Source organism: Larimichthys crocea, chromosome I (assembly GCF_000972845.2).
Source record: "Larimichthys crocea isolate SSNF chromosome I, L_crocea_2.0, whole genome shotgun sequence".
Classification (NCBI taxonomy): Eukaryota; Metazoa; Chordata; class Actinopteri; family Sciaenidae; genus Larimichthys; species Larimichthys crocea.
This window is the reverse complement of record NC_040011.1, coordinates 30,471,644-30,499,386: the sequence shown is the minus strand read 5'-3', so window position 1 is coordinate 30,499,386 and position 27,743 is coordinate 30,471,644. Positions and strand designations below refer to the sequence as shown.

At 40.6% G+C, this 27,743-nt stretch overlaps 2 protein-coding genes across 2 annotated transcripts; one reads left to right on the top strand and one right to left on the bottom strand.

Annotated features, from left to right (window-relative positions):
* Positions 1-1,448: 1,448 nt before the first annotated feature.
* On the bottom strand, positions 1,449-27,743 carry LOC113747214 (uncharacterized). Its single transcript, XM_027286024.1, has 2 exons — positions 26,525-27,743; positions 1,449-1,546 (listed from the first exon to the last, which is right to left on the bottom strand). The coding sequence occupies exons 1-2, from the start codon at positions 27,597-27,599 to the stop codon at positions 1,542-1,544; spliced, it is 1,080 nt and encodes a 359-aa protein (XP_027141825.1). The 5' UTR covers positions 27,600-27,743; the 3' UTR covers positions 1,449-1,541.
* LOC104934775 (trypsin inhibitor ClTI-1) lies at positions 7,459-22,366 on the top strand. The gene is made up of 4 exons (XM_010750515.2): positions 7,459-7,579; positions 19,980-20,056; positions 20,214-20,326; positions 22,243-22,366. The coding sequence occupies exons 1-4, from the start codon at positions 7,537-7,539 to the stop codon at positions 22,292-22,294; spliced, it is 285 nt and encodes a 94-aa protein (XP_010748817.1). The 5' UTR covers positions 7,459-7,536; the 3' UTR covers positions 22,295-22,366.

Sequence of the window (27,743 nt, the reverse complement as noted above, 5' to 3'; positions counted from 1 at the left end):
GTTACCTGAGGAGAGAAAAATGAAATACTGTGGAAGGCTTATAAGAAATTTTACCCATTATGGGGTATATTGTATATTTACAATGGATATAATTGGTTCTTTGCCAAAAAGTAGTAATGGACACAAATCTGCCCTTGTCATACAAGACTATGCAACTAAGTGCCCTGATATCTATACTGTAACAAAGTATTTGAGGTTTTAGCTACCTCAGCTCATTTCCCTCAGTCAGTTCAACTAAAATTGGTTCTGTACTTAAAATATAAAAGTTTTTCTGTGCCCAACTAATCATTTTAATCAGAATTCAGGCAACATACTTTTCTTAGTTGACTCAACTTATGTACATTTGGCCCCTGCAAAAGTGCATAAGCAACCCCACACAGCCAACAAGGGCTAGCTACCTCCTGAAGCACCATGTGCCACAAGAAACTTCCTCTTTGGATCAATAGTTTCCAAGGTAGGAACAAACCTAGCCTAACCTTTAGCCTGCTTGTATTTATCAGAATGCTTATTTAATTAAGTATTGTTAGACAGGTATAAACTAGCTGAATGTTACACTGGATTGTCACAATTAAACATTGTATCAGCAAATGGTAAATGGACTGTACTTATATATCTCCTTTCTAGTCTTCCGACCACTCAAAGCGCTTTTACACTACATATCTCATTCACCCATTCACACACATTCATACACTGATAGCATTGGCTGCCATGCAAGTAGGGTTGCCAAGTCCCTGAAAAATAAATAAGGGACACCTCATTGGCAGGACCCGATTGCCTTCACCCTTCCTGGTGTGGTGAATTTTGAAACCAGTTTTTAACTATTTGACTCGAACCTGAACTGAATTAGATGCATATTTTTGAGTGACATAAACACATGGAAAACAAATTATTTTCCAGCAATTCACTTTAATACAAAATAACAAAATTAACTCAATAAAATAAGTATCTTTCTTAAACAGAAACCTGTCCTGCTTAACATAAAATGTATAAATTATTATAAAACAATAGATAGAACATACAAGTAATGTAATAGTGCAAAAGTCTGTGAAAAAACTAAAAATATTTGTGCCTCAAAGGCCATGACTGTAAGCTACAGTTGTAGTAAAACTGAAAAAAACAACGTATGAACTCAACAGCTCAGTGCCACATTCTGTGGAGATATGTGTGTTTCTTCTGAGCTCTTGCTGCAGTGAGGAGTTGTTTGTCTTTGAGTGCTACAGAGAAAAACTCTGAGTAAGACAGTTCATAATTGAGGCAGACAATGAGCTCACCTTTAATTAATTCAGTGGAACATTTGTTGCGCACATCAGTCCATTTGTTCTTCATAAAAGAGGAAATCCTCTCCACAAACCCAGTGGAAGATGAGATGCTGAGGACAAAGGATACAGCAGCTTGGATGTTGGGAAGGTCAGCTGCCTGAAGAACCTCCATCCACCTCTCTGCTGTTCCTTTGGACTGCCAGGTTTCCTTCTCCTGAGTGAGGTGCTCCAGAAGACTGTTTGCAGTTACACATTCTTCATACAGATCATCCATGGAGATGTTCAGCCTACCAGAAGACATGAAAAGTTGTCATTTACGGTGGTAAATAAATGGGAAAAAATCTTATTGGATATATTCATAATTTTGTATAATATTACCGACCATGAGAGTTCAATTGAAGTGATGCTTCTTTCTGAGTTATCCATCTCTCGCTCTCTTCTCTTCTCTCGGCTGCTCTCTCTCGCTATATATAGATATTATATATCTAGAGAGATATATATAGATATATATAGAGTAGTGTTTTGTGTGTGATTAGTGTTATATGATAGATATATATATATATATATATATAGATATATATAGATAGATTAGATATATATATATTATATATGTATATGTGTATGTGTGTGTGTATATATATATATATATCTATATATATTATATATCTATATATATAATATTATAGTAATATATCTATATCTATATATATATATATATATACTATATATATTATGGCATGCGTTCGGAAATTAAACCTTTGAATATATTGAATGAAGTCTGAATATATTGAATGAACTTTGAATATATGGAGTGAACTTGAATATATGAAGCAAGTCTGGATTATATGAATGAAACCTTGAATATATTGAATGAAGTCTGAATATATGGAATGAACTTTGATATAGGAGTGAACCTTGAATACATTGAATGAAACTCTGAATATTGAATGAAACCTTGAATATATATAAGAAACTCACTGATGTCAGACTTCGCGGCAGTGCCTGCAGCCATCTTGTGTAACAGTCTGTAAAAGCGAAAGACAATGAGTCAGGCCGCCCGCAATCTAGTTGCAGCGATATTAAACAATGAGGACATGATAATACACTGCGAATGCGTGCCGAAATCCTCCCGAAAAAGCTAAATTTTTAACCGTGGCAGGCCTACAACAGGCATAAAGTTTCGCCATAATCTCATTATGCATTTGTCTGTCTGTCCGCAGTCCGCTGTGTGAGTAACGAGCCCACAATGTGTCGTGAATCATAAAATACGTTCAATACTAAACTAAATATTCACCCTGCATTGGTCATGAAGTGGGCGATGCTTATTGTATCTAAACATTTATGAAGAGCTTCTCTTTCAGTTCATGAAATCCCTGTAGCCGCAGCAGCTCCCCAGTCCCGGAGAGTGCCGCGTCAGAGCGCCAGTGCCATTACGCACGACCATTCACTGTTTTACCTTCATTAAATCACCTGAAAACTATATCAAGCTAACCATACAGTGTCTTGGACCCTTTTTTGTGTATGGGTGGAGATTGTACACTAGGTCAGGGTCGGACTAGGAACAAAATCCAACCCTGGAATGTTTTCTCTGGACCGGCCCACCATTGGAGCCATTTGGTGTTTAGCTTGGTAGCTTAAGCAACCGCTCCACATGCGAAGGCTCGCTGCGGGGGCGCAGGTTCGACTCCCGACCTGTGCGGCCCTTTTTTCGCATCTTAACTCAGATTTTCTCTGCTCCTCCTTTCCTCTTTTAGAACCTCTGTTGTCCATAATTTATTGTAATTAATATTCGTGCAACATACAGTATGAAGTTTATCTATAGACTGTATATGAGTCTATCCCTGCTTCGGTTTCACGTAAACCTAGCGGTGCCTGGACGCATCCATTTGGGGAGGGAGGGGGGGGGGGGGGGGGGGTGTAAATCGTAACTTCTGAACCTGTCTGAAGAGGCAATATTTAACCGATATTAGCCAGTGCAACCCAAAGCCTATTCCAAATGGATGCAAATGGGCGCAAGTCCATTTTGGGCTGCTGGGCAAATGTTGCAAAGGCTACAAAATAAAAAATACATACATACAAAAAAACATCGGAGGCCACCGGCCCAAATGTGGCCGAGATGGACCGGCCCATCTGGCATTTGCCCGGTATCACAGACTGTCACACTAACTTGGATAACAAGTTATAATCCAAGTTTTTTTATTCAGGCTCTTCATAATCAGTAAACACTTATCCATGATCAGTATCTGCTTTCTGCTGCCTGAGTGTTGCAGGCTGCACTGGGTGTTGTGGGGCACTCCTGTGAAGTTGAAGGCATGCTGAGGTTGGCCTGATAAACAGCTGCCTGGCCTGTTTTATGTCTGCCACGATTAAAAGGGAGCGAACTTTCTTGTCAGGAAACGGTATTGATCAGGGGTATCGGCGGGATTTTGGCCCGTACACGCAGTGTTAATGATGTCCTCATAGTTTAATATTGCTGCAACGAGTTTGTGAGCGGACTGACTCGTTTTCACTCACTTTTAGCTATAACATCCACACGTTACACAAGATGCCGTGAAGTCTGACGTCAGTCAAGTTTCATTCCATATATTCAAGGTTTCGTTCAATATATTCAGACTTCATTCAATATATTCAATGTTTCATTCCATATATTCAAAGTTTCATTCAATATATTCAAGGTTTCGTTCAATATATTCAGACTTCATTCAATATATTCAAAGTTTCATTCCATATATTCAAGGTTTCATTCAATATATTCAGACTTCATTCCATATATTCAAGGTTTCATTCAATATATTCAAAGTTTCATTCCATATATTCAGACTTCATTCAATATATTCAAGGTTCACTCCATATATTCAAAGTTTCATTCCATATATTCAAAGTTTCATTCCATATATTCAGACTTCATTCAATATATTCAAGGTTTCGTTCAATATATTCAGACTTCATTCAATATATTCAAAGTTTCATTCCATATATTCAAGGTTTCGTTCAATATATTCAGACTTCATTCCATATATTCAAGGTTTCATTCAATATATTCAAAGTTCCATTCTATATATTCAGACTTCATTCAATATATTCAAGGTTCACTCCATATATTCAAAGTTTCGTTCAATATATTCAAGGTTCACGTTCATGTGTGTGTGTGTGTGTGTGTGTGTATGTGTGTATATATATATATATATATATATATATATATATATATATAAGAAATGTGTAAGGTTGTATACGTGTGTGTATACAGTATACATAGTATTATGTATTATTTATCAATTTAATGTACTCGTCTATCAATTGTACTTGAATACAATACAATACAATTATAATACATTTGTCTATACAATGCTGACATCCATTGCACTTGCTACTTTCCCATATTAAAAAAAAAAGTTCTTTACATACCTTATCTGCCTCTGAGTCACAGCCGCCCCAGCTGTTTTGAGTAACATAAGATTGTTACTTAGTATTACTTGTGTAAAGTTTAGTTGCTGTAGTTGTAACATTGGCTCAACTATGGATTTATATTTGTACCACATATCTGAGTGTGTGATTTTTTGGAACAAAACATTTTTGTAAGAAGTGTATAAATAAGTCACGAGCCAAGTTATAGCTAGCATTCAATTATACCTGGTATGATTGAATGAGTTTACATAATACACGTCCATTTTTTAATAATTAGGCTCATTAAGTTGTCCAGTATCAGTACTAAAGACAAAATGACATACACTAGAAAGATGATGTCTCACTCTTTTGGATTTGTTTGAATGAAATAAATGCTAAGTTAATTTGGGATTTTACAGTTGTGTTACAGAGTGAAGGTTCTGATCATAAAGCATCTTTGACAAGTAGCCTACTCTGCTGTGTTTTGCTTTGAGGTTCATAATGTAGCAGGTCTCTTTCTAAGACAGCAGTTTCTACAACACAGCATCCCACTACATAAACTAGTGTAAAGCATGTGAAAGTGAAATATTAATTAGGCAACAGTGGTGAGTGACACAGAGTTCAGACAATGAGATAAGATACACTGATGCACTAACCTTTAATGCTTAGTTTGCTGAGATTTTGAGATTTCATAAAATTGAATATACTATGCAACTAATGCAATGACCCTGAGACCCTGTCTGTGTCCTGTCTGTCTCTCTGCTGTCTGTGTCCTGTCTGTCTCTCTGCTGTCTGTGTCCTGTCTGTCTCTTTGCTGTCTGTGTCCTGTCTGCCTCTCTGCTGTCGGTGTCCTGTCTGCCTCTCTGCTGTCGGTGTCCTGTCTGTCTCTCTGCTGTCTGTGTCCTGTCTGTCTCTCTGCTGTCGGTGTCCTGTCTGCCTCTCTGCTGTCGGTGTCCTGTCTGCCTCTCTGCTGTCGGTGTCCTGTCTGTCTCTCTGCCGTCGGTGTCCTGTCTGTTTCTCTGCCGTCTGTGTCCTGTCTGCCTCTCTGCTGTCGGTGTCCTGTCTGTCTCTCTGCTGTCGGTGTCCTGTCTGTCTCTCTGCTGTCGGTGTCCTGTCTGTCTCTCTGCTGTCGGTGTCCTGTCTGTCTCTCTGCTGTCGGTGTCCTGTCTGTCTCTCTGCTGTCGGTGTCCTGTCTGTCTCTCTGCTGTCGGTGTCCTGTCTGTCTCTCTGCTGTCGGTGTCCTGTCTGTCTCTCTGCTGTCGGTGTCCTGTCTGTCTCTCTGCTGTCGGTGTCCTGTCTGTCTCTCTGCTGTCGGTGTCCTGTCTGTCTCTCTGCTGTCGGTGTCCTGTCTGTCTCTCTGCTGTCTGTGTCCTGTCTGTCTCTCTGCTGTCGGTGTCCTGTCTGCCTCTCTGCTGTCGGTGTCCTGTCTGCCTCTCTGCTGTCGGTGTCCTGTCTGTCTCTCTGCCGTCGGTGTCCTGTCTGTTTCTCTGCCGTCTGTGTCCTGTCTGCCTCTCTGCCGTCGGTGTCCTGTCTGTCTCTCTGCTGTCGGTGTCCTGTCTGTCTCTCTGCTGTCGGTGTCCTGTCTGTCTCTTTGCTGTCGGTGTCCTGTCTGTCTCTCTGCTGTCGGTGTCCTGTCTGTCTCTCTGCTGTCGGTGTCCTGTCTGTCTCTCTGCTACGTCTACGAAAAGCCTAGGGCAATTCCTGGCTCCTCCAGTCTGCATGTCAAAGTGTCCTTGGGTAAGATACTGAACCCCAAATTGCTCCTGAAGGCTGTGCCATCGGTGTGTGGTGTGCTCCTAAAAACTGATGAGCAGTTGCTAAAACTTCTTTGAGCAGCCTGGTTGGTATGGAGTCTAAGAGACAGGTTGACGGCTTAGCTGCAGAAATGATTAAAGTTATTTGATGAAGGTCGATGGGAGAAAAACAGTCTAAATACATAACAGGTTTTACAGCTGTTTCAAAACTTGCTGTATCAGAATGCAGATCAATGCCTGTTGAGGGCAAGAGGTGATGGATTTTGTCTCTAATAGTTATAATCTTATCATTAAAGAAGCTCATGAAGTCATTGCTACTTAGACCTAAAGGAATAGATGGTTCAGTAGAGCTGTGATTCTCTGTTAGCCTGGCTACAGTGCTGAAGAGAAACCTGGGGTTGTTCTTATTTTAGATAGCAGAGTGTAGTTTAACATAGTAGTACAGTATGGTACAGTAAAGTTTAGCATGGTGTAATTAGTTTTTATGTGATCATATTTTATAATTAATCTCTTTTGTAAATGCTCTTACTTCTTACAGATATTTCAGAGATTGAAATAGTAGAAATAGTAGTTTGATAAAGTAAAACTACTATTTATACATCCAAATGTCAAATATGAACTTTCAGTCTGATCTGTTCTGTTTTCACTCCTGTCCAAAAATGTGTGATGTCTCACCTGGTCCCTGTATTCCTGACTGCAGCTAGGACTGGATATTTGTTTTTCCAGGCTGCTCTTTTGAGCCAGTCTTGTGTAAACCTTTGGCCAACATGATCTGATCTGGTGAGTATTACATTACATTTATTTAACTGAAGCTTCATACAACACTTACAATTAAGTGCATTAACACATACAACCCAGAAGTAGTACATGAACCTCATCAAATAAGTTGAACTGTCACAATGTTACATTTCAAAACAAATAAAAGACAGGCAGGTTTTTATTTATTTATAATCTTTTTCTTTTTTTCTGTTATCGACCAGGGTGCAGTCTGAACAGATTAGACTTTAGTCTGCTAGGGAGTATCACCTGGACTTTACTATGCAACCAATCAGCTATAGCCACATTGTGTATAAAAGGAAAACACAGTGTGTGAAACACACATCTGTTGCCCACAGAAACAAACAGACACACTGGAAGTCATGAAGCTGATCGTGCTGCTCTGCTCTGTCCTGCTGCTTTCTGGTGAGTTCATGTTCTTAACAAATCATTTAGTCTCCACTGCAGCTCAGCTGAAGAAAGTGAGTTCTCCTTCCTGGTGTCATTCGATTGTAAATCAGGATTTGCTCGAACTAAGACACAGCAGAAAAAGTCTGAATGTCAGAATACACCAGAACACTCCATTGAAGATGAGATTTTAGAACTTATTATGAGACAAAATGATTCATGATTCATCAAACAATCAGGAAATACATTTTTATTTCTCTGATTAACAGCTTTATCGAGGCCGGCGCTCGCTCACTGTTATTGTTACTCTATGTCTCTCGACCAAAGCTCTCTCTCTCTCTCTAATCATTGGACACAAATCAAATTAAACTTCTTTGTGTCATTATATTTTGCAGCGTAAATTGCGAGTCAGACTCAGATTTAGAAGCTGCTACATGAAATAACAAAGTGAGAACACACACAGACAGGTAGATGATCAGAGTTTAGTCTGTGAATCCACCTGGATAGTCCCTGCTTCAGAGACATTTCAGGCTGTCTGTGCAGGTTTGACCTTTCTGAGTGTCTGATTGGTTTGTGGAGTGAGACGTGGGGCTCTGTTTTTCCCAAAGCTGGATCTGGCTCAACTTCTCTCCCGCATACCGCATTTTTTTGTGGCAATCCCTGCGTTGCAGACTGCTGGTGCGGGAACACATAACCCCCACTTAAATGAATTGAAAGACCTCCGTTTTTCCCGCAGCACCTGATCCTGTCTAAACCCCCGTTTAAGCAGCTGTGCTTATTAACAGATAAAACAGCACACAGATCACTTTGATACCTGACATTAAAATATAAACTCAAACCAGATTATTATAAAGCCTTACCATACATACAATACTAATAGACTGTAGTGTTAGGGTCTGATCAAATGTTGAGTTTAAAATGATGTTAGAGGACCAGTGTGTAGGATTTAGTGGCATCGAGTGTCAGCAAAAAATGCAAAAGGCCTTATCTAGAGACAGTTGATTTGTCCATTCTGGGCTACTGTGGAAACAAGGCAGTACATCATGAATTTTATCATGCTTTGTGCTAATATAACCTGGAACATCAACAGTACACGTGGGGTCATCCTCAGTTTTTGGTTTTGTGTTTTTGTTTCCGTGGTGTGGAAATAGATTGGTTCAGTAGGCTGAAGGCATCAGTGTGTGAGGTTACCATAGATAGAGGGTTACCATTAGCCGTTCGCTGTTAGATATATCTATCCTTTAAAAGCTGTTTCACAAAACATTATGTGGACGACATCCAAGACGTGTCTTAGTTTACTGTGTTATGTATAACACTTGTAATGTTTATTTATATATAGCAGCCATGTCTCATCTCTGAGAGTTTTTTAATGCTAATCATGTGTATAATATACTACATATTAATTATGCATGCTTTATTTTACTACCATCATATATACTACTGTTCAAAAGTTTGGGCTCATTTAGAAAATTCTATGTTTTCCATGAAAATATACAAGAAATTAGTTTAAATAGGACATATTGCAAAATGAATAGGAAATATAGCCATTGGCAAGGTTAGTAATAATGATTTTTATTTGCAATAATAATTGTTTCCTTCAAACTTGGCTTTAATCAGAGAATCTCTCGCATGGAATAGCCTTCATTTCTCAGAGCAAAAATAAGCTGACGTTTCAGAAGAAAGTTCTTTGTGTCTGGCCATTTTGAGCCTGTAATGGAACCCACAATTGCTGAGAAGGTTTTATTGCCTCTTTAATCAGCACAACATTTTCAGCTATGCTACCATGATTGCAAAAGGTGTATTTAAAACGATGAGAGTTTCCAACAACAATAGTCATTTACACTATTTACAATGTCTACAATGTATTTCTGATTTATCTGATGTTATTTTTATTGACAAAAAAATTGCTTTTCTTCTGAAAACATGGACATTTCTAAGCAACCCCAAACTTTTGAACGGTAGTGTACATCTCTATATGTAGCGACTAAAAAACAAATTAGTTGCTGAGAGGCTAAGCGTGGGGTGTTTGCTGATTGTCTGACACGCTGTACTAACAAAATATTCGCTGAGATAAAAAAATGCGTTTAAGGATTTTATTAAAGAAGGAAAAAACACAACTTTTTATAACGTGCTTAAAGTATGGAAAAATGAATCACAGTGATCCAAAGGAAAACAGAGGTCAACAAAAAATACAGCCTCCCCATCACTCACCCTCTCTCTCTTTGTTACTACTCCCTCTGTGCCAAAGCACAGGTGAATATATTAACTATATGGCACCGCCCATATTCCCGTGACCCAATTACTATGATATCAAAAATAACAACAACAAAACAAACAAAATATAACAACCAAAATAACCCAAATATAAACTACGAAATTATCTATGTACGCATCATATATGCTTTCATGGCTCCTACACACCAGCCCCTAATTATTGAACTTTCACCCCAATAATTACCCACAATTCAAAATAAACAGTTCACATAATTACTTCACATTTCTTGTCTTCTTCCTTCCTCCCGATCCTGTAACAAAAGTCATAAATCAGTAGGGCCAGAGGTTGCCCTGTAGTGATCTAGGATCTTCACAGTCACTATCAGTCAAAGTGTCAGAGTTAAAGTCAAAGCTAGAAGCAAAGATCATGTCATCAATCCGTACTAGCCACTCCACATCCTGCATCGGCCTCCTGTATCAGATAGACCTTGGTTATAGGCCGGTCCAGGTAGCTACTCTTTGTTTTGATGCACACTCGATGCACAAAGCCTCTTCTGTCCGGAAAGGTTTGTAGGACTTGTCCTATGACCCAGGAATTGCTGTGTTGCTGTGTGGCTATAAGCACCAGATCTCCAGGAACAAGGTTGCGCTTTGCTCCTGACCATCTCTGCCACTCCTGCAGTTGAGGTAAATACTCCTTCACTCTTCTCTTCCAGAACAGGTCTGACATGTACTGAACCTACTTTCCATATCCTTCTTCAATGAACATCGTCGTTGTTCCACATCCAATCCAGACTGTACAAGATCCCTGTTCAACTGCCTCCTCTTCTGACTGAGAGATGAGAGCCAAGTTTTAAATCTCAAGATCCAAGCTACAGACTTTCCTAAATGGATCCAAGAGCTGTAGTAGTGGATCATGCGAGTCACTGCATCAGCCTCCTTGTTGGAAGTCGGTGAATATCCTCAGGATTGACAGGCCACTCATTCTCAGGTTGACGAAGAAAACAAGGCCCTGACACCCATGTTACATTCTTCAAAAATGCAGCGACTTTCACACCCCTGAGGCAACATCGGCTGGATTACTTGTAGTCTCAACATACCTCCACTGAGAGGGTTGTGAGGCCTTGTGAATTTCTGTGACTCGGTTGGCAACAAAGACTCTGAACCTGGAAGTCTCATTCTTGATGTATTTGAGCACCGAAGTACTGTGAGTCCAAAACGCAGAGTCCTGAAGATGCATGTGCAGCTCTCTCCTCATCAGGACATCAGCCCAGCCAAGTGTTCTCCTGCACAGATCCCTTAAGATCTTCTTTGCGGACAAGACGACAGGACTCAAGATATTCAGAGGATTGTAGATGGAGCCAACCGTAGAGAGGATTCCTCTCCTGGTGAGTGGTCTGTCCTTGACAACAATCTTGAACTTGAAAACATCAGACTACACCACTCCACACCAAGCACTCTCTCCACAGGTGGCAAATCCTGATCCACCTTTTCATGTCTTTAGCTCTGTACTCTTCAGGTATCACAGCTAGAACATCACACCTGTTGCTTATCCACTTTGTGAGTTGAAACCCACCTTTAGTACAGATCGCGACAAGCTCATGATAAAGAGACACAGCTTTCTCCTCTGAAGGCATGGACACAAGACAGTCATTCACGTAAAAAGAATGCAGGACCTTATTCACTACTTCCTGGCTGAACTGTCCTTTGTTGTCCTCTGCACATTTCCTAAGGGGCAAAATTGGCACAGCTGGGAGAGGATTTTGTCCCAAAGAGATGCACCATCATCCTGAAGTCCACAAGATCTTGACTTAAATCTCCAGCAGGCCACCAGAGGAACCTCAACAGATCAGCATCCTCTGGTGGTACTCTGACCTGGTGAAACATTGATTCCATGTCCGCTATGATCAGAACTGGTTCTTTCCTGAACCTGCTCACCACTCAGTGAACTTGTAAGACCTGGACCCTGTAAGAGCTGAGCATTAAGTGATGTTCCTTGAAAACTCGCTCCACAGTCAAAAACAATTCTCATCTTTTTTTGTAGGATTGTAAGTCACAAAGTACATTTTCCTCAGAGGGCTTTACAATCTGTACAGGGAGTGACACCCTCTGTCCTTAGACCCTCGGTTCGAGTGAGGAAAAACTTGCCCACAAAAAACCTTTAACAGGGAAAAAAGGTGGAAGAAACCTCAGGAAGAGCCACAGAGGAGGGATCCCTCTCCCAGGACGGACAGACGTGCAATAGATGTCACGTGTACAGGACAAATCAAAACAAACATACGGTATAATTACAATGAATGATAAAATGACCACAGTAGCAGATATGGTAGCAATAATGACAGTAATAATATGTGTAGTGGACGTCATGCAGGACCACAACAGCAGCCACGATCCACAAGAACCTGCTGGACAACAGAGCACAGAAACTCCAGGGAAGAAGTTTAGTTAGTAACATGCATTAATGCGACATGTATGTTTACATATGGTGTGTGAGAGAGAGAGAGAGAGAGAGAGAGAGAGAGAGAGAGAGAGAGAGAGAGAGAGGAGGAAGATAGAGTCTGATAGCTGAAAGCTCTGGCTCCCAATCTACTTTTGGAAACTATAGGAACCACAAGGAACCCAGCATCCTGAGAGCGCAGTGTTCTAGAGGGGTAATAAGGTATTATGAGCTCTTTTAGATATGATGGTGCCTGACCATGAAGAGCTTTGTAAGTAAGGAGAAGAATTTTAAATTCTATTCTAGATTTAATAGGTAGCCAATGCAAGGAAGCCAAAATGAGAGAGATGTGATCTCTGATCTTGGTACCTGTCAGAACACGTGCAGCAGCATTCTGAATTAACTGCAAAGTCCTAAGAGACTTATTGGAGCAGCCTGATAACAAAGAGTTACAATAGTCCAGCCTAGAAGTAACAAATGTGTGGACTAGTTTTTCTGCCGACAGTCACAATGTCAGTCTGAGGAGCTGTGGATATGGACATGGCTGGAATCCATCTCTGGCCAGACTCTATCCCTGTGCACAACCACAACCTCGTGAAGATGGCAAATTATGGCATTTTATTTATTTTTTTATTCCATTCACACCGATACAAGAGTGAAATCTGGAATTCCCTATGGTGCACTGAGAGCTCAATCTGCAATCTAAGAAAATACATGCAGATAGATAAAACACAAGCCAAAAACACTGCAAACATAGAAAAAGACAGCTGAAGTGTTTCCGGTGGACTCATGCTGAACATGGAGCAGACACACATGTTGTCGCTACAGTTTGTGAAGTTATCCCTTGATGTTTATGGACTCTCTTGTGCTGCTGCTCTACTCTGCAAGTGTGCAAAGTAACTGCTGCTGGTATGTGTTGTGATATGTATATATTTTTTTATACTTCTATTTGCTTTGTTTTGTGGATTTTAGAATAGAATAGAATGCCTTTTTTGTCACTATACGCATGTACAATGAGATTAAAAGCTAGCCCCAATAACAGTGCAGCAAAACAGTGAAAAAATATAAACATAAAAATGTACAATATAAACATAGGCAAAGAAAAAGGAGGTAAGGTGCACAGTCCTGAGGAGTATGCACATTTGCCTACAATAGATATGGTGCTATATGCAGTGTTACATATATATATATATTGCACATTATGGGATGGAATATTGCACATTGTAAAGTATTTGCACATTGTGGAGTATTGCTATTGTAAGTATTTCACATTGTAAAGTATTGCACAGTAGGTACCTGTAGCGCCTCCCTGGTCAGGCCAAACAGGCCAAAGCCAGGGTGGGAGCTGACTTTGGTGATGGTTTTGGCTCTGCTGAGGCAGCGGGAGGTGTAAATGTCCATCAGGGAGGGGAGAGGGTAGCCAGTGATCTTCTGAGCTGCCTTTACAACTCTCTGGAGCCTTTCCCTGTCTGCAACAGTGTAGCTGCCGTACCATACGGTAATACAGTATGTCAGCAGGCTCTCTATGGATGAGCGATAGAAGGTCAGCAGCAGGTTGGAGTTTAGGTTGTACTTCCCAAGGAAAGCACTGCTGAGCGATGGTGGTGAGCCGATGCTCAGCGTCCAGGTGGAGGAGAGGTGGGGGCCAAGTCTCCAGGTTGGGGTTGGTTAGTGAGAAGTCTCTTATCCAGGCACATGTGAGAGGAGGGAGGCCGAGTGTCACCAGTTTTGTGATGAGTCTGTCCGGGATTATTGTGTTAAAGGCTGAACTGCAAAAAGCATCCGGATGTAGCTCTGCTGCTGCTCCAGGTGGTTCAGTGCAGAGTGGAGAGCTACGGCAATGGCGTCCTCTGTGGATCTGTTCGAGAGTCATCAGTCTTGTCCCAGCGGAGCAGAGTGTGGCCACACTAGCAGGTATTCCTGAGTGAAGCCAGGTTTCGGTGATAATCAGAGCACAGCAGTCACATAGCGATTTCCAGCGAGTTGTAGTTCCAGGTCGTCCGTTTTATGCACCAATCTGGCATTGGAGAGATACAGGCTCGGTAGAGGTGGCTTGAGTGGTTGTTTTCTTAGCCTTAGCATAACACCGGACCTGCGGCCCTGCTTCTGCTTCCTCTCCCTCCTCTGTCTGTGCCCCCTCCTAGATCCGACAACAATCCACGGAGAGCCCGGTGGTCTCGCTATGTCATCTGGGATGTTATGCGTGTTATGCGTTTGGAATATGTAATATTTTCTTGTGTTTCTTAAGCTGCAGTACATTGAGCTCTCAGTACCACTGTAGTTTCCTCTTCTTAAGGCCAGAATGACTTATTCTGCTCTGTCTTTTGTTGTTGCAGAAACCACATGCCTACTGCCTCTGCCCTAGCTAAGCTCACCGACTGGACCTGTAAAGGCCCGGTGAGAGTGTGTTTGTGTTGGACCCACTGACAGTATAAAGAATGGACAGCATAAGCATGATGTCAGCCGTTGCTAGAAAGGCTGTTGCTTTAGTAGTTGCAGAGGCAAAAACCTGGGTGTGGGAAAAGTTGGGGGAGGCAATGGAGAAGGACATTCATTTGGCCTCAAGGAAGTTCTGGTAAACCATCCTACAACTCAGGAAGGGGAAGCAGGGCTCGGCCCAGGCTGTGTATAGTCGAGATGGAGAAGTGTTGATCAAGACTGGGGATACTGTTGGGTGGGGAAAGGAGCACTTTGAGGAACTCCTGAACCCAACCAACATGTCCTCTGTGGAAGAGGCAGAGCCTGAAGAGATTCTCCCTGAGATGTTGAAGGCTTTGGACATTGTTGGGTTGTCTTGGCTGACACGCCGGAGTGGCAGACCGGGGTGGTGGTCCCCATTTTCAAAAAGGGGGACTGGAGGGTGCGCTCCAATTATCAGGGTATTATACTGCTCAGCCTCCCTAGGAAAGTTCACTCTAGGGTTCTGTCGGTTGTGGAACAACGGATCAGCTGTTTACCCTTGCAGGGGTGCTGAGGGGGTCATAGGAGTTTGACCATCCCATCTACATGTGCTTTGTGGACTTACGATTATGTCCTCGTCCTACTGAGAGAGTATGGGGTACCAGGGCCATTGGTACGAGCCGTCCAGTCCTTGTACAACCAAAGTAAGAGTTGTGTCCGTATACTCAGCCCAAAGTCAAATCCCTGATTCTGTTTATGATTTTCATGGACTGGATCTTAAAGCAGAGCCAGGGTGAGGAGGGTGTCCAGTTTGGGAACCTCAGGATTGGGTCTCTGCTTTCTGCACTGGGGCAATTTACAGCCGAGTGTGAAGCCCCCGTCGGAGGATGTCGGAGGCCATGGTTCTGCTGGAAAACAGTGAAATGCTCCCTCTGGGTTGGGAGTGAGTTACTGCCCCAAGCGAGGGAGTTCAAGTATCTCAGGGGAATTGTTCAGGAGTGATGGGAATAGGAGTATGAGATGGATCAGCAATTTGGTGTGGCATTTGCAGCACTGATGTTGTACCAGACCATTGTGGGGAAGAGGGAGCTAAGCCAGAAGGTGAAGCTTGGAATATACAGTCCATTTATGTTCCAACCCTCACCTATGGTCATGAGCGTTGTGTAGTGACTGAGAGTACTGAGATCGTGGACACAAGCGACCAAAATGAGCTCCCTTTGCCAGGTGGCTGGGCTCAGCCTTAGAAATGGAGTCAGAAGCTCGGACATCTGGGGGAGCTCAGAGTAGAGCAGCTGAGGTAGTTTGGGCATCTGATTAGGATGCCCCCAGGGCGCCTCCCTTTTGATGTGTTCAACTGGGAGGAGACCCCAGGGTAGATCCAGAACCCACTGGAGGGACTATATAGTCCCCCTAGCCTGGGAACACCTCGGGATCCCCCAGGAGGAGCTGGAATGTGTTGCTGGGGAGAAGGACATCTGCTAAACCTGCTGCCACCACGACCCAACCTCGGATGGATGGATGGATGGATGGATGGATGGATGGATGGATGGATGGTATTGGCTTCACTTAGGCAACAGAGGTTAATATTTGTTTGGACCAGAAGTGCTGGCCAGTCGCTATGAAGAAAGCCATTGACATGCAGCCCAATAAAGGACATCTGCAAGCTTGGGGACCACACTCAACAATAAATCTACAACTGTGGCCATGACTATTGCAGACATTAACCTGCCTGTTCAGACTCTGACCACACCACAAAATAGAGGGATCATAGAGAAGCAGCAGCAACAGCAACAATCAGAACAAAGGACAGGACAATGGTTCTTCCATCCACTTCTTCTATACATGTCTTTTGTACATATTAATATCACTTTAAAGTATTCAATTTTTTTCTTTTTGTTAAAAACACTTTTTTCCAAAGCATTTCTTATTCAACTTAAAGTTCATAATGAAACTCACCAACTGTACTGGATTCTCTTAATCCTTGTTCATGTAAAACTCATGAGTCTGAATGTTACCGTTTTTTCCAATTGCTTAAACACAATTTTTCAAACTATGCTGGTTTTATCAAAATACGAACACAATTCAGCAAACCACACACCCAAACTGCTAAATAACTCATATATCCTGCAAAATGAAGCACTGCAACCAAAGTCAAACTTTGGACCAGATGGGCACACACTTCATTCGTATTACAGATTTGTGTCTAACCAACTAGACACTGTTGGGCATAATGAAAAGCACTCTCATCTTTAGTATGCTTTGCCATAATACTAACATAGTTCAAACTGTAGAGAATTCTTCAGATTGTTCACATGCACAGAAATATTTGCAGATACACACACGTGCTATTGAAATATTTATTTTTTTATTTTTCACCAAACAAGTCAGTGCAACATATGCACAGCAGATATATTTACATTGGAGTGAACTAAAATATGTTCACAAAACAGTAAGCTGAAAAATACAATTGCAGAAAAAATGTCAGAAAAAAAATAAATAAATAAAGAGGAAAGGAAAATAATTAGACAACACTGCTCTACCCCGACCTCTAACTCTTTCTCCCCCTCTCATTCTCACCCTCCCTCTTCCTCTTCCTCTCTCAGCAATGTCTTCCATTGTTGTTGTAAAAGAAAAAAAGATGCTCACCTGTTCTCTTTTATTGCTTACTTCCTGATTGAAGTGTTACAGTTTTTTCCATTTGCTTAAACACAATTTAAACTATGCTGGTTTTTTATCAAAACACTAACACAATTCACCAAACCACACACCCAAACTGTAAAACACCTCATATATCACACAAAATGAAGCACTGCAACCAAAATCAAACTTTTGCACCAGATGGCACACACTTCATTCGTATTCGTAGATTTTTGTCTAACCAAATACACATCGTTGGGCATAATGAAAAGCACCCTCATCTTTAGTATGCTTTGCCATAATACTAACATAGTTCAAACTGTAGAGAATTCTTCAGATTGTTCACATGCACAGAAATATTTGCAGATACACACACGTGCTATTGAAATATTTATTTTATTTATTTTTCACCAAACAAGTCAGTGCAACATATGCACAGCAGATATATTTACATTGAAGTGAACTAAAATATGCTCACACAACAGTAAGCTGAAAAATACAATTGCAGAAAAAATGTCAGAAAAAATAAAAAAATAAAGAGGAAAGCAAAATAATTTGACAACACTGCTCTACCCCGACTCTCACTCTTCCTCCCCCTCTCATTCAAACCTCCCCTTTCCTCTTCCCTCTCAGAGATGCTCACCTATAGCTTTTATTGCTTACTTCCTGATTGAAGTGTTAATGTGGCCAATGAGCTCATGGAGTGTCATTTTAAATGGCAGTGTTTTGAAATTGCAAACATATGACTTTATGTCAGATGTTGTGTCCTATGCAGAGAACCGCGTTCAGTACACTTAAAAAGTGCGACTTCGAATTGCAAAATGTGTGTAAAGCAGAAAATGTGTTTAAAGTTTTGGAGACTTGAGATGAGGTTTTGCTCCCTGTGTATGGGGTGCCGTTTGTAAAGCGTCTCGCTCTGAAAATAACAGCAACATTTTGTCCACTTTAGCTAAAAACAATGTTTAAAACTGGTTTGAATTTTTGAGAGTCCTTTTTTGCACATTTGAACAAGATTTGTGAACTTAGAGATATTTTTAAATATTAAAATCCAAATGTTAATGTAAAATCTAAATGCTAAATCAAATAAATGTAAATATAAATCTAAATGTAATCTAAATGTTAAATATAAATCTAACTAATGGTAAATAAAATATAAATATAAATGTTGAAGCAATGTAAATATAATCTAAATGTAAATAAAAATATAATATAAAATGTTAGAAGCTAAGGTTTCGGGTGAAACTAAATATTTAGCTAAAATGGCAAATTCAAATGCCGTACCGGAAGTGCCAAAATAAAAGCTCGAGGAGTTCAGAGCGTGTTTATAGTGGCACAATAACGAATAAAACCCATCTGTATCCGGGAAATTAACTCGTGGACATGGATATCGTGATAATAACTACCTAGATGAACACACACGTTTGGAGAAACTTATTTGAAGAGTACTTTGAGTTTTTTTAGTGTCATTTTTATGAGGGTGCGGGACTTATGACCTGTAGCCACTATAGCCAGCCACAAGGGTGGCTCACTTTGATTTGACTCATTAATTGACATGTTTGCAGAGGTATGTCCGACAGTAACATTTACCGGGGTGAAGGCGGGCGGGTGTAGAGACCTAACACGCGAAAATGACAGATCAGTCAAAGTGTTAGTTAGTTATTATCACGATAATCCATGTCCAAGAGTCCATTTCCCCGGATAAGATGGCTTTTATTCGTTATTTCCCACTATAAACACGGTCTAACCTCCTCGCCTTGTATGTTGGCACTTCCGGTTACCGGCATTTGAATTTGCATTTTAGCTAAATATTTAGTTTCACCCGAAACATTTAGCTTCAACATTTAGATTTAGATTTAGATTTAACATTTAGATATATATTTAACATTTAGCTTCAACATTTAGATTTATATTTATATTTAACATTTAGATATATATTTAACATTTAGCTTCAACATTTATATTAACATTTATATTTAACATTTATATTTATATTTAACATTTAGATTTAGATTTAGCATTTAGATTTTACATTTAACATTTGGATTTAAATATTTAAAATATCTCTAAGTTCACAAATATTGTTCTAAATGTGCAAAAAAGTGACTCTCAAAAATTCAAACCAGTTTTTTAAACATTGTTTTTAGCTAAATGTGACAAAATGTTGCTGTTATTTTCAGAGCGAGACGCTTTACAAACGGCACCCCATACCTGTGTGTCAGTTAAAATATTGGTGCTATCCATGTCATCTCAGTGTGTTAGCAACTGGAAAAAACTGTAAGCAGTTGTGAATAAACAATACAATTTATATAAACTTGAACCTTTTAAATATTTAAAATGTATTTTCACGTGTGTCACCTTGCACTTTGGACTCTTTGAGATAGTTGAATTTAGCAACTTTCACTGTTCTAAAACATGTCTAATAAACAACACATTTCATTCATCTCTCATAAACAAGTGACTAATGATTAGTAAAAAGTTAATACATTAATAAATAGGTTTGTCACAATTAACAGCAATTTAAATATACTTGAACTTATACCTTATAAATATACTGTACCTTACTTTTTTAAAGGGTTTAGACCTTGTGTCAGCCTTGGGATGCTTGGGTAGGTCAATGGTAACTGTTGTAGGGGCAGTGTTAGGTCAGTGAGGGTTCTCACAGGTGTGTATGTGTGTGCGTGTGTGTGTGTGCGTGTGTGTGTGCGTGTGTGTGTGTGTGTGTGTGTGTAGTCCTGGCTGTTCCAGACAGTGATGAGACGATGATGTCTGCAGCACCAGAACAAGAAGCTCTTGCTGAACCCAGAGAGGTGAGACTGCTGAGATCTGCATTCTGTATTAATATTTAACTTACAGGTTCACAGATCATTTTCTTTTTTGTTTGTTTATTTTCTGGTGTCTTTAATTTAATGATTTAATGAGTTCATGACCAAACTTACCCTTTTGACTATCTGTGTTTGTGTCCAGCCGGACTGCGATAAGTTCGAAGGAGGAACTATGTGCACCAAACAGTATGATCCAGTATGTGGCAGTGATGGAACCACGTACGCCACAATATGTGTTCTCTGCCAGAAGAACAGGCATGTAACATGCAAACACAATTGCACACAGATCTACTTGTTAGTGTTAAGACAAAATTTGCGTGCTTGTTTGAGTCTGCCTTCTCGGTTTTGTCTACTGACTACGTGACCACGTGATCGCAAGAGTTCACTTGCCTGCTATTTATGCAGCAGGATGAAGACTGCTATAGCAGCAGATACTTTTGTATCTTGTATCTTTTGTACTTGCCAGATGGCAGCAGGGTGAACTGGCTGTCAGTGAGGTTGGTATTTCACCTCACCACCTCACTGATGCTCACTGATGCAAGCTGGAAAACCCACGTGAGTGGGCAGCTTCCATAGTCACTGTGCCCAAGTTTAATAAAACAATCAAGGTTGTTTGGTGACTGTAAGATCAGTGTCAGTCAGTGTACCAAAAAGAAGTCATCCCCACTACCCAACACTGAAAATGTGTTTGACACTTAGCAGGAGGAGCATCATTCATTAAGCCCAAGCTTTCTAATACCTACCAGCAGCTGCAGTCAAGAAATCTTTGACACAGTGGCCGCAGCTAGGGTGTTTCCTGTGCTCCTACAATTTATCAGTCTGTTATGGACTACTTTGGGCAATGTGATGTCTTTATTGGATGATATCTTCATCACTGCTTCCTATAAGGAAGAGCACTTTTAACACAATGAAATTGAATATTGGAAATCAAGTGATCATCCAAACACTAATGCTTTGTCACACCAACCTCAAGCTTTGGAAGACAACATAGCACAGAACAGGGAAGTATCTTCTGCTTCTCTACTAGGTGTGGAGATATACCATGAATGGCATTATGTGCAGGGTGAAGAACTGAGACCTTATTTCAAACAGGAGTTGTCAGCAGAACAAGGCTGTGATCTCTGGGCGGGATGAGTTATTATGTACAGAGATTACTGGATGATCTTCATGAGCATCCAGATATCTGTTGCATGAAGGCTACAGAGCACAGTGCTTTGCCCCCATCATACCAGCTTTCAGTCTAACTCTGGCAGTGTTTGGCTGTATGGCTCCACCTCTCCATTAATCCAGACTTTCTGGTTGGGGAAACATTGTATTGCTTATAAGATCACCACATCTTCAACACATTTGCTGATGTATAATGTCACTGATTATGTATATTCTCAAGACTGATGTGGTTCTCCTGGCTGGGTTATCTCTGAACATGTGCCAGTCTGTGCACTCAAGACAGTGAACAGTCTGATCGTTTGACCCAGTTGTATTGTATCGTATTGTATTATTTGACTGCCAAGTTTCTGTAAAGATGTGGGCACAACAGTCTCTGATTTATGGTTACTGAGTTAATTTGAGTCACAATTTCATCGATTTATTTTTCTGTGAGCAGACATTAGCCATAAGCAGGCTGCATAGTGGAATAGTCTAGTAGTTGGTATAATAGCTTTCAAGCTGGGTTAGTCAGTTCTCTTCCATTTGATGTTTGGTCTGGCTGGTCTGGGTGGTCAGAAGGGGGCAGTGTTTGTTTCAAGGTCCACTGCTCTTCATCCCATCCCTGTGCTTCCTTTACCAGATGAAGAGTGTTTATGTTTTAAGTATTATGTGCTACTGTTGACTCTCAAAACTATACTCATTTTGATTCTTTACTTGATGGTTTACTGACTGTATAGTTATTGTACTAAAATATAGTCAAACATACAGACTGCTGTATCTAAATTGGCATGACAGGAGTGCAACAAAATTCAGGCCAACTGAGAGGCGTGACTCTGTTTTTCCAGCTCTTGTACATAAACACTTTTCACTCATAATACATATAGATTGAGATACAGTTTCACAATTCTACACACATATTTTCCAATAACATTGCTACAATAATAATCCCATGAGCATCAACATGCACACACATAAGATACACTTCAATGTTGTAATCCCCCATGTACTGTTTTTTCCCTCTACAGACAACAGAAGCAGAATGTGAAAGTGGCAGACATTGGACCATGTCCTCAGTAATCGACTGCGCTGCACAGACATGCAAAAGGCTGCTTAAATGCGTTCCCTTCCAAATAAAGTTATATACTTCAACATGTCTCTGGTATTATTGTATCCACTCATGAAACATAATATTAATTCTGGATCTATGATCTCAAATCCACTTTAATTTTTCTCCAGTTTGTGTCATATTTTCTTCTTTACCTGAACTTGCGCTTTGAGAATAACTAAACTTGCTGTCTCCATATAAATCCCACGTATGTCAAAGATGATAATGGAATTCATAACATTTGCCTCCATGAATAAAGGATTAAACAATCCAGTCAAAAAAAGTAAAGCCAGACACAGATGTACAAGCTGGGTACATAAAATAAACCAAGCAAAGACACAACAAGTAGAGTATCATAGTTTAGTCCATAAACTCCACGGGGATTGCTCTCAGTTTCAGTGACATTTCAGAGCAGTGTGGAACAGCCACTGTAGTGTGATGGTGTGTTGTAGTGTGTAGTGTGTTGGGTTGGGTTAATCCAAAAGTTGATTCTGGTTCAGCTTTTCTGCCACAGGTTGCTGGCCTCTGGCCTCTGAACTACACCCAAGAAATATGCTGAAACATCATTCTGTCCAACATGATCTTTAATTCCAGAAACTCTATATATTTTGACACTTACATACTATACTTCTCAATAGACATGAATGCTGGCCTCAATTGTGAACAGATTTGTCCACACATTTACAAATCTGATTGTGCACTGACTCCCCTCTCCTCTCCACATTTATGAAACAGTTTGCGACAATAAAGGCTCCATGTGCATAGTTATGTAAGGGTTGAAAAAATATTTATGTTAACATCACTGTGAGCATGCTGACTGCTGTAAGTGCAGCATCACAGAACCACACGCATGGTTTTAGACACTTGTACCCTTTCTTTGGTGTGAGCCATCAAACATCTCTCTGACTGGCTTCCTCAAGTCTCAAATTATCTGGACTCTGTCTCCATCTTGTGGCACTTCAACAAAGGAGGGGAACATAACAACAGAGATCACGAGAGATAAAAACACAATGACAGACCTGCTGCAGCTGTATTGATACAATTATGATCACAGTCTCACTCTGCATTATTTGTATCAGTGTGTGCTGAAACCAATATTGTATGGGAGTGATGATGATCTTGGGAGTGGAAGTTCTTCAAATTGCTATGATACTTCAACCAGTGAATAACTATCATGATATGATTGGCTGCACCGATGGAACATATGTCCTATAATATTTGATGATGTAAATATTTCTAAATATTCATTTGGATTGAGTTGGATGGTGATGCAGCTGCAGAGTTTGAAAGTGAGTTTGTTAAATAGGAAATGTGTACTGATAGGAGTGACATAAGAGAGAATAAATGTGGCAATATAAAGACAAGACATTAGAATGAGTCTAAAAATTACAAACATTTATTGATTCATTTCTGTATATGTCCTTTCCAAAATATCTATTAAATATAAATATAAAAATATTTATTTCTAGGATGTAACATTAATCTTTATTCCTCTTTTTCCCGATTCATATGTTTCAGTCCATATCTTTAAATGTTACTAAGCTGCTTATTTAGTTTAAATGTGTGCATGTGATTAGGTACACATACACATACAGTATATGTGATTATCTCACTCCAGCTCGGTACCAGGGTTATAATAGTTTTGGATTTTTCAGCATAGTTTCGTTTTAGTTAGTTTTGGCTTTTAGCTAATTAGTTTTATTTAGTTTTAGTTATTTGTAGAGCAAATATTTTAGTCTTAGTTAGTTTTAGTTTTGTCAAAATGGTTTAGTTTTAGTTTAGTTTTAGTTAGTTTTAGTATTAGTTTTAGTTTTCCCATACCTTGTGAATTTGTGTAGTACAAGATTCAAATGTTCAAGTATGAAAACAAAAAGGCTTTATTTAATACAAACCATGGATAATGTAAGACATTACATTTGTCCCATTTCTCCAACACAGCCAGAACCTGTGGCTTACACAATCAAATGACCAACCTTAGTTGTGTTTAAAAAAATAAACAAACAAAAATAAACATTGCAGTTCTGCAACACACAACTGATCATCCCAATCCCTATGAAAAACATTCCAAAACTGCAACACAATGAAACGTAGCATGTCAAAAGCCAACAGCCATCAAGAACTCCCAATTTCAACCAGTAGTAAAGAACGCTCATTTAAAAAAACCCCAACTCATTTTTAAATGTAAACAACACTTCTTTTTAAATGTAAAACAAAAGGAAAAACGTTAGTGTGCGTTAATGTCAGTGTATTGTATGTGTGTGAGATAATGTTGATTTATGTGCATCTATCCATCTGCCTTTGTCTCGTGTGTCCATCTCTGTTGTGTGTGTGTGCGTGCGTGTGTGATGAGCATGAGGCTCAGAATGTGTCTGTGTGTGACCATGTGTGAACCAGTATGCAAATGTCAGAGAGATGGGTTTACATGAGTAAGTCCTTGTTTATCTTCAGGAAAACTCGCTGCTCCAGAGATGTAGTCGCTCTATTCCTCAGACCAGAGGACAACAGTCCACACAATGAGAAGATTCTCTCAACAAAGGCCTGTGAGGCAGGGGCACTGACGAGATCTAGTGCCAGAGGGGAAAGCTTTGGGTACACAGCCTCTCTGGACTGCCAGAATTTCAGCGGCGTCTCATCAGACACACCACTTTTGATTTCATCCTCATACCTCCGTAGTTCTGCCATCAGAGATCCATACTCAGGGCCATTTTGGAAAAGTACATTGACTTCCATACGAGTGGCAAGAAAGCGATACTTCTGGAAGACAGCATTAGCTGAAGGTGTTTCAGCTTCATTGCGAACGTCCTGAGGAGTTGTTGGTGGGTTGCACTGGTTGTACTGAGCTTCCATCATGTTCTGAATGAAAGACAGTGCGGCCATTTTGAGTGGCAACATGTCAGGTGTAAGAAGAACTACTGACACATTTGGATCGAGCAGGCAAGCAGCTGCCGGTGTTGCATCAAATTGTAGGGAAGCAGGGCTCAGAATGCCAGCAAAGCGCTCTCTTAAGGACTTAAGTAGTGTTTGCGCCAGCGGCTTCGCAGCAACAGTAGTGGTCTGCAGGTGCGCCTCAAGGTTGAGCAAGCATGGCACTACTTGTGACAGTGATTGGCTGTCACTCTGAAGTTGGTCTGTGTGAATGGCAAATGGCTCAAGCAGCGTGACCAGGTTCTCCATCTTGGACCAATCACTTGTGAGAAGTGTGTCCATGCCCAGCTCCTCCAGTACCTGGTTCAGTTCTGTTCTGATCTCCAACAGCCTTCGCAACATATCAAATGTGCTATTCCATCGTGTGCTGCAATCACGAACCAGGGTTTTACCACACTTCTTGATCAGTGCTTCGTTTGCCAACGATGATTTCCTCACTGAGTGTACCAGCTTTCTTGCTCTTGTTAAAAGCAGATCTGTGCTTGGGTGCTTCATAGCATCTTTCAGGCTGAGCTGAAGGGTATGGGCCAGGCATGGCATCCTCTGGAATTTGCCGTCATCTGGCAGATCAAGTTCTAAACAAAGACAGAAGAACAAACACATTGAACATTTCAAATGTCAATTAATTTTCATCAATTCGAATACTTAAATTGGCTTTAGAGTTTTGTTTCACAGGAGTTGAATAGAGTTCCCCATTAAATACATTTAATCTTTTATTTGTATAACTGAAGAAGATTTCAGATGGAAAACCTTCTACATGTCATCTCCCTGACACATTAGTTAACAATGTTGTGTGAATCCTGTGTATACTTAAGCTTAGACTTAGACTTTCCTTGTTGAAACCTACTACAAATTTTATATGCATGAGTTTTGAAATTACAGACTCCAAATGTGCTAAGTGACACATACCGTAGAAGAAGAAATAATATGCAAAGTAGGCCTAATCTAGCCAATATATAGTACACACACACACACAGCACACAATACTTAGCTGACACAAAACAGACACACAGTGTCCATATAGCATTAAAATGCAGTCTAACTATATAGTACACAACTCCCAATACACAGCCCAACAACACACACACAGACACAGACACACGGTAAGAGACATGCCTACGCCTACTTAAAATATATCTTTCAAAAAAGTGGTAAGTCATCAGGGAAATGGCATCGATATTCAGCACACACACACACACACACACACACACACACACACACACACAGTCATCTTAGAGCAAGCCACAAAACGTTTTGGCTATAACTGTACTACTCACCAAAGTCTCCACTTTCGCTGATATCCCCGTTCTCCTCGTCAGACTCTGACTCTGGTTCTTCCTCTTCCCACGATACGTCATCCAGTCCATCTCCAGGTGGAAGCCGTGTACTGTGTGCAGACGGCTCGATTTCTTGACGAGGTCTTTCGCTAAGCAGCCGCACTGCTTTAACAATGTTCGAGCCATTGTCAGTCACAACAAGCAGCACTTTGTCTCCAACGATATCCCATGCCACCATGGTCTCATCGATACAGCGAGCAATGCATTCCCCTGTGTGAGGATGGTCCAAACGATGCAAGCTTAGTAGAGCGTGGTATACCCGCCCTCCAGGTGGATGGTAGAAGCAGGCTGACACACCTAGGAAAGATGCGGTCAACCCCTTCTTACTCCATCCATCGACGCATAGGGTTAGCTTCCTGGCATCTTTCAGGATTTCTTTCAACCTTTTTTTTGCGTTCCCCATCCGCCCTGATATGAGGTTGTTCAGGCGCGCAGCCCCTGGGACCCTAAACTTAGGCTCAAGTGCACAGCTATATTCTTTAAAAGCCGGTGTCTCGCAGAGGCGGGTCGACATTCCAGTGTGAACGAAAAGATTCACAAGAGCTTCCTCCCTCTTTGAATGCTCTTGTGAATTAACAGACCAGCTGTCTTTCCGGCATTTTAGAAAGTCGAACAGTTTCGGCGTTTCCCCGCTCCGACTACTCTCTGCCCGTGCTTCGATGGGGCTAGCACTAGCAGCTAATTGGGCCAAGTAGCGACAGTTGGCGTCTTTGTGGTAACTTCTGAGATGGACTTTCAAGTTCGTGGGATTTTTTCCTTTTAATTGCGTTCCACATACCTTCCCATCCTCCTCCACCATGCACACACTCCTGTCCGTTTCACTGGAATATTGAAAGTAGTCCCATATAGGGCTGGCCTTCTTCTTCTTCACCTTTGCCATGTCTCCCACTCTACCGGTCTGCCTCTGACTGGCGTGAGGCGTGGTCAATGGAGGTAAAGGCGCTTCGATGTTTTTTTTATTTTTTATCGCCTTTAGCAAGGTTGGAACAAAGACGAAAAACGAATGGCAGTTCATTTCTAATTTCAGTTAGTTTCAGTTAGTTTTGTTCACAAACATTTTCGTTTTATTTAGTTTTAGTTTTTTAATTTGATGATCGTTTTAGTTAGTTTCAGTTAACGAGGAGTTTTTTTCAGTAATCGTTTTCGTTTTTTCGTTCGT

Bases quoted from the DNA above. Each gene is read 5' to 3' on its own strand.
- LOC104934775 (XM_010750515.2), top strand. From the start codon at position 7,537: ATGAAGCTGATCGTGCTGCTCTGCTCTGTCCTGCTGCTTTCTG. The intron at 20,057-20,213 runs GTGAGACTGCTG...GTTTGTGTCCAG, and splicing joins CTCTTGCTGAACCCAGAGAG to CCGGACTGCGATAAGTTCGA. The intron at 20,327-22,242 runs GCATGTAACATG...TTCCCTCTACAG, and splicing joins GTTCTCTGCCAGAAGAACAG to ACAACAGAAGCAGAATGTGA.
- LOC113747214 (XM_027286024.1), bottom strand. From the start codon at position 27,599: ATGAACTGCCATTCGTTTTTCGTCTTTGTTCCAACCTTGCTAAAGGCG.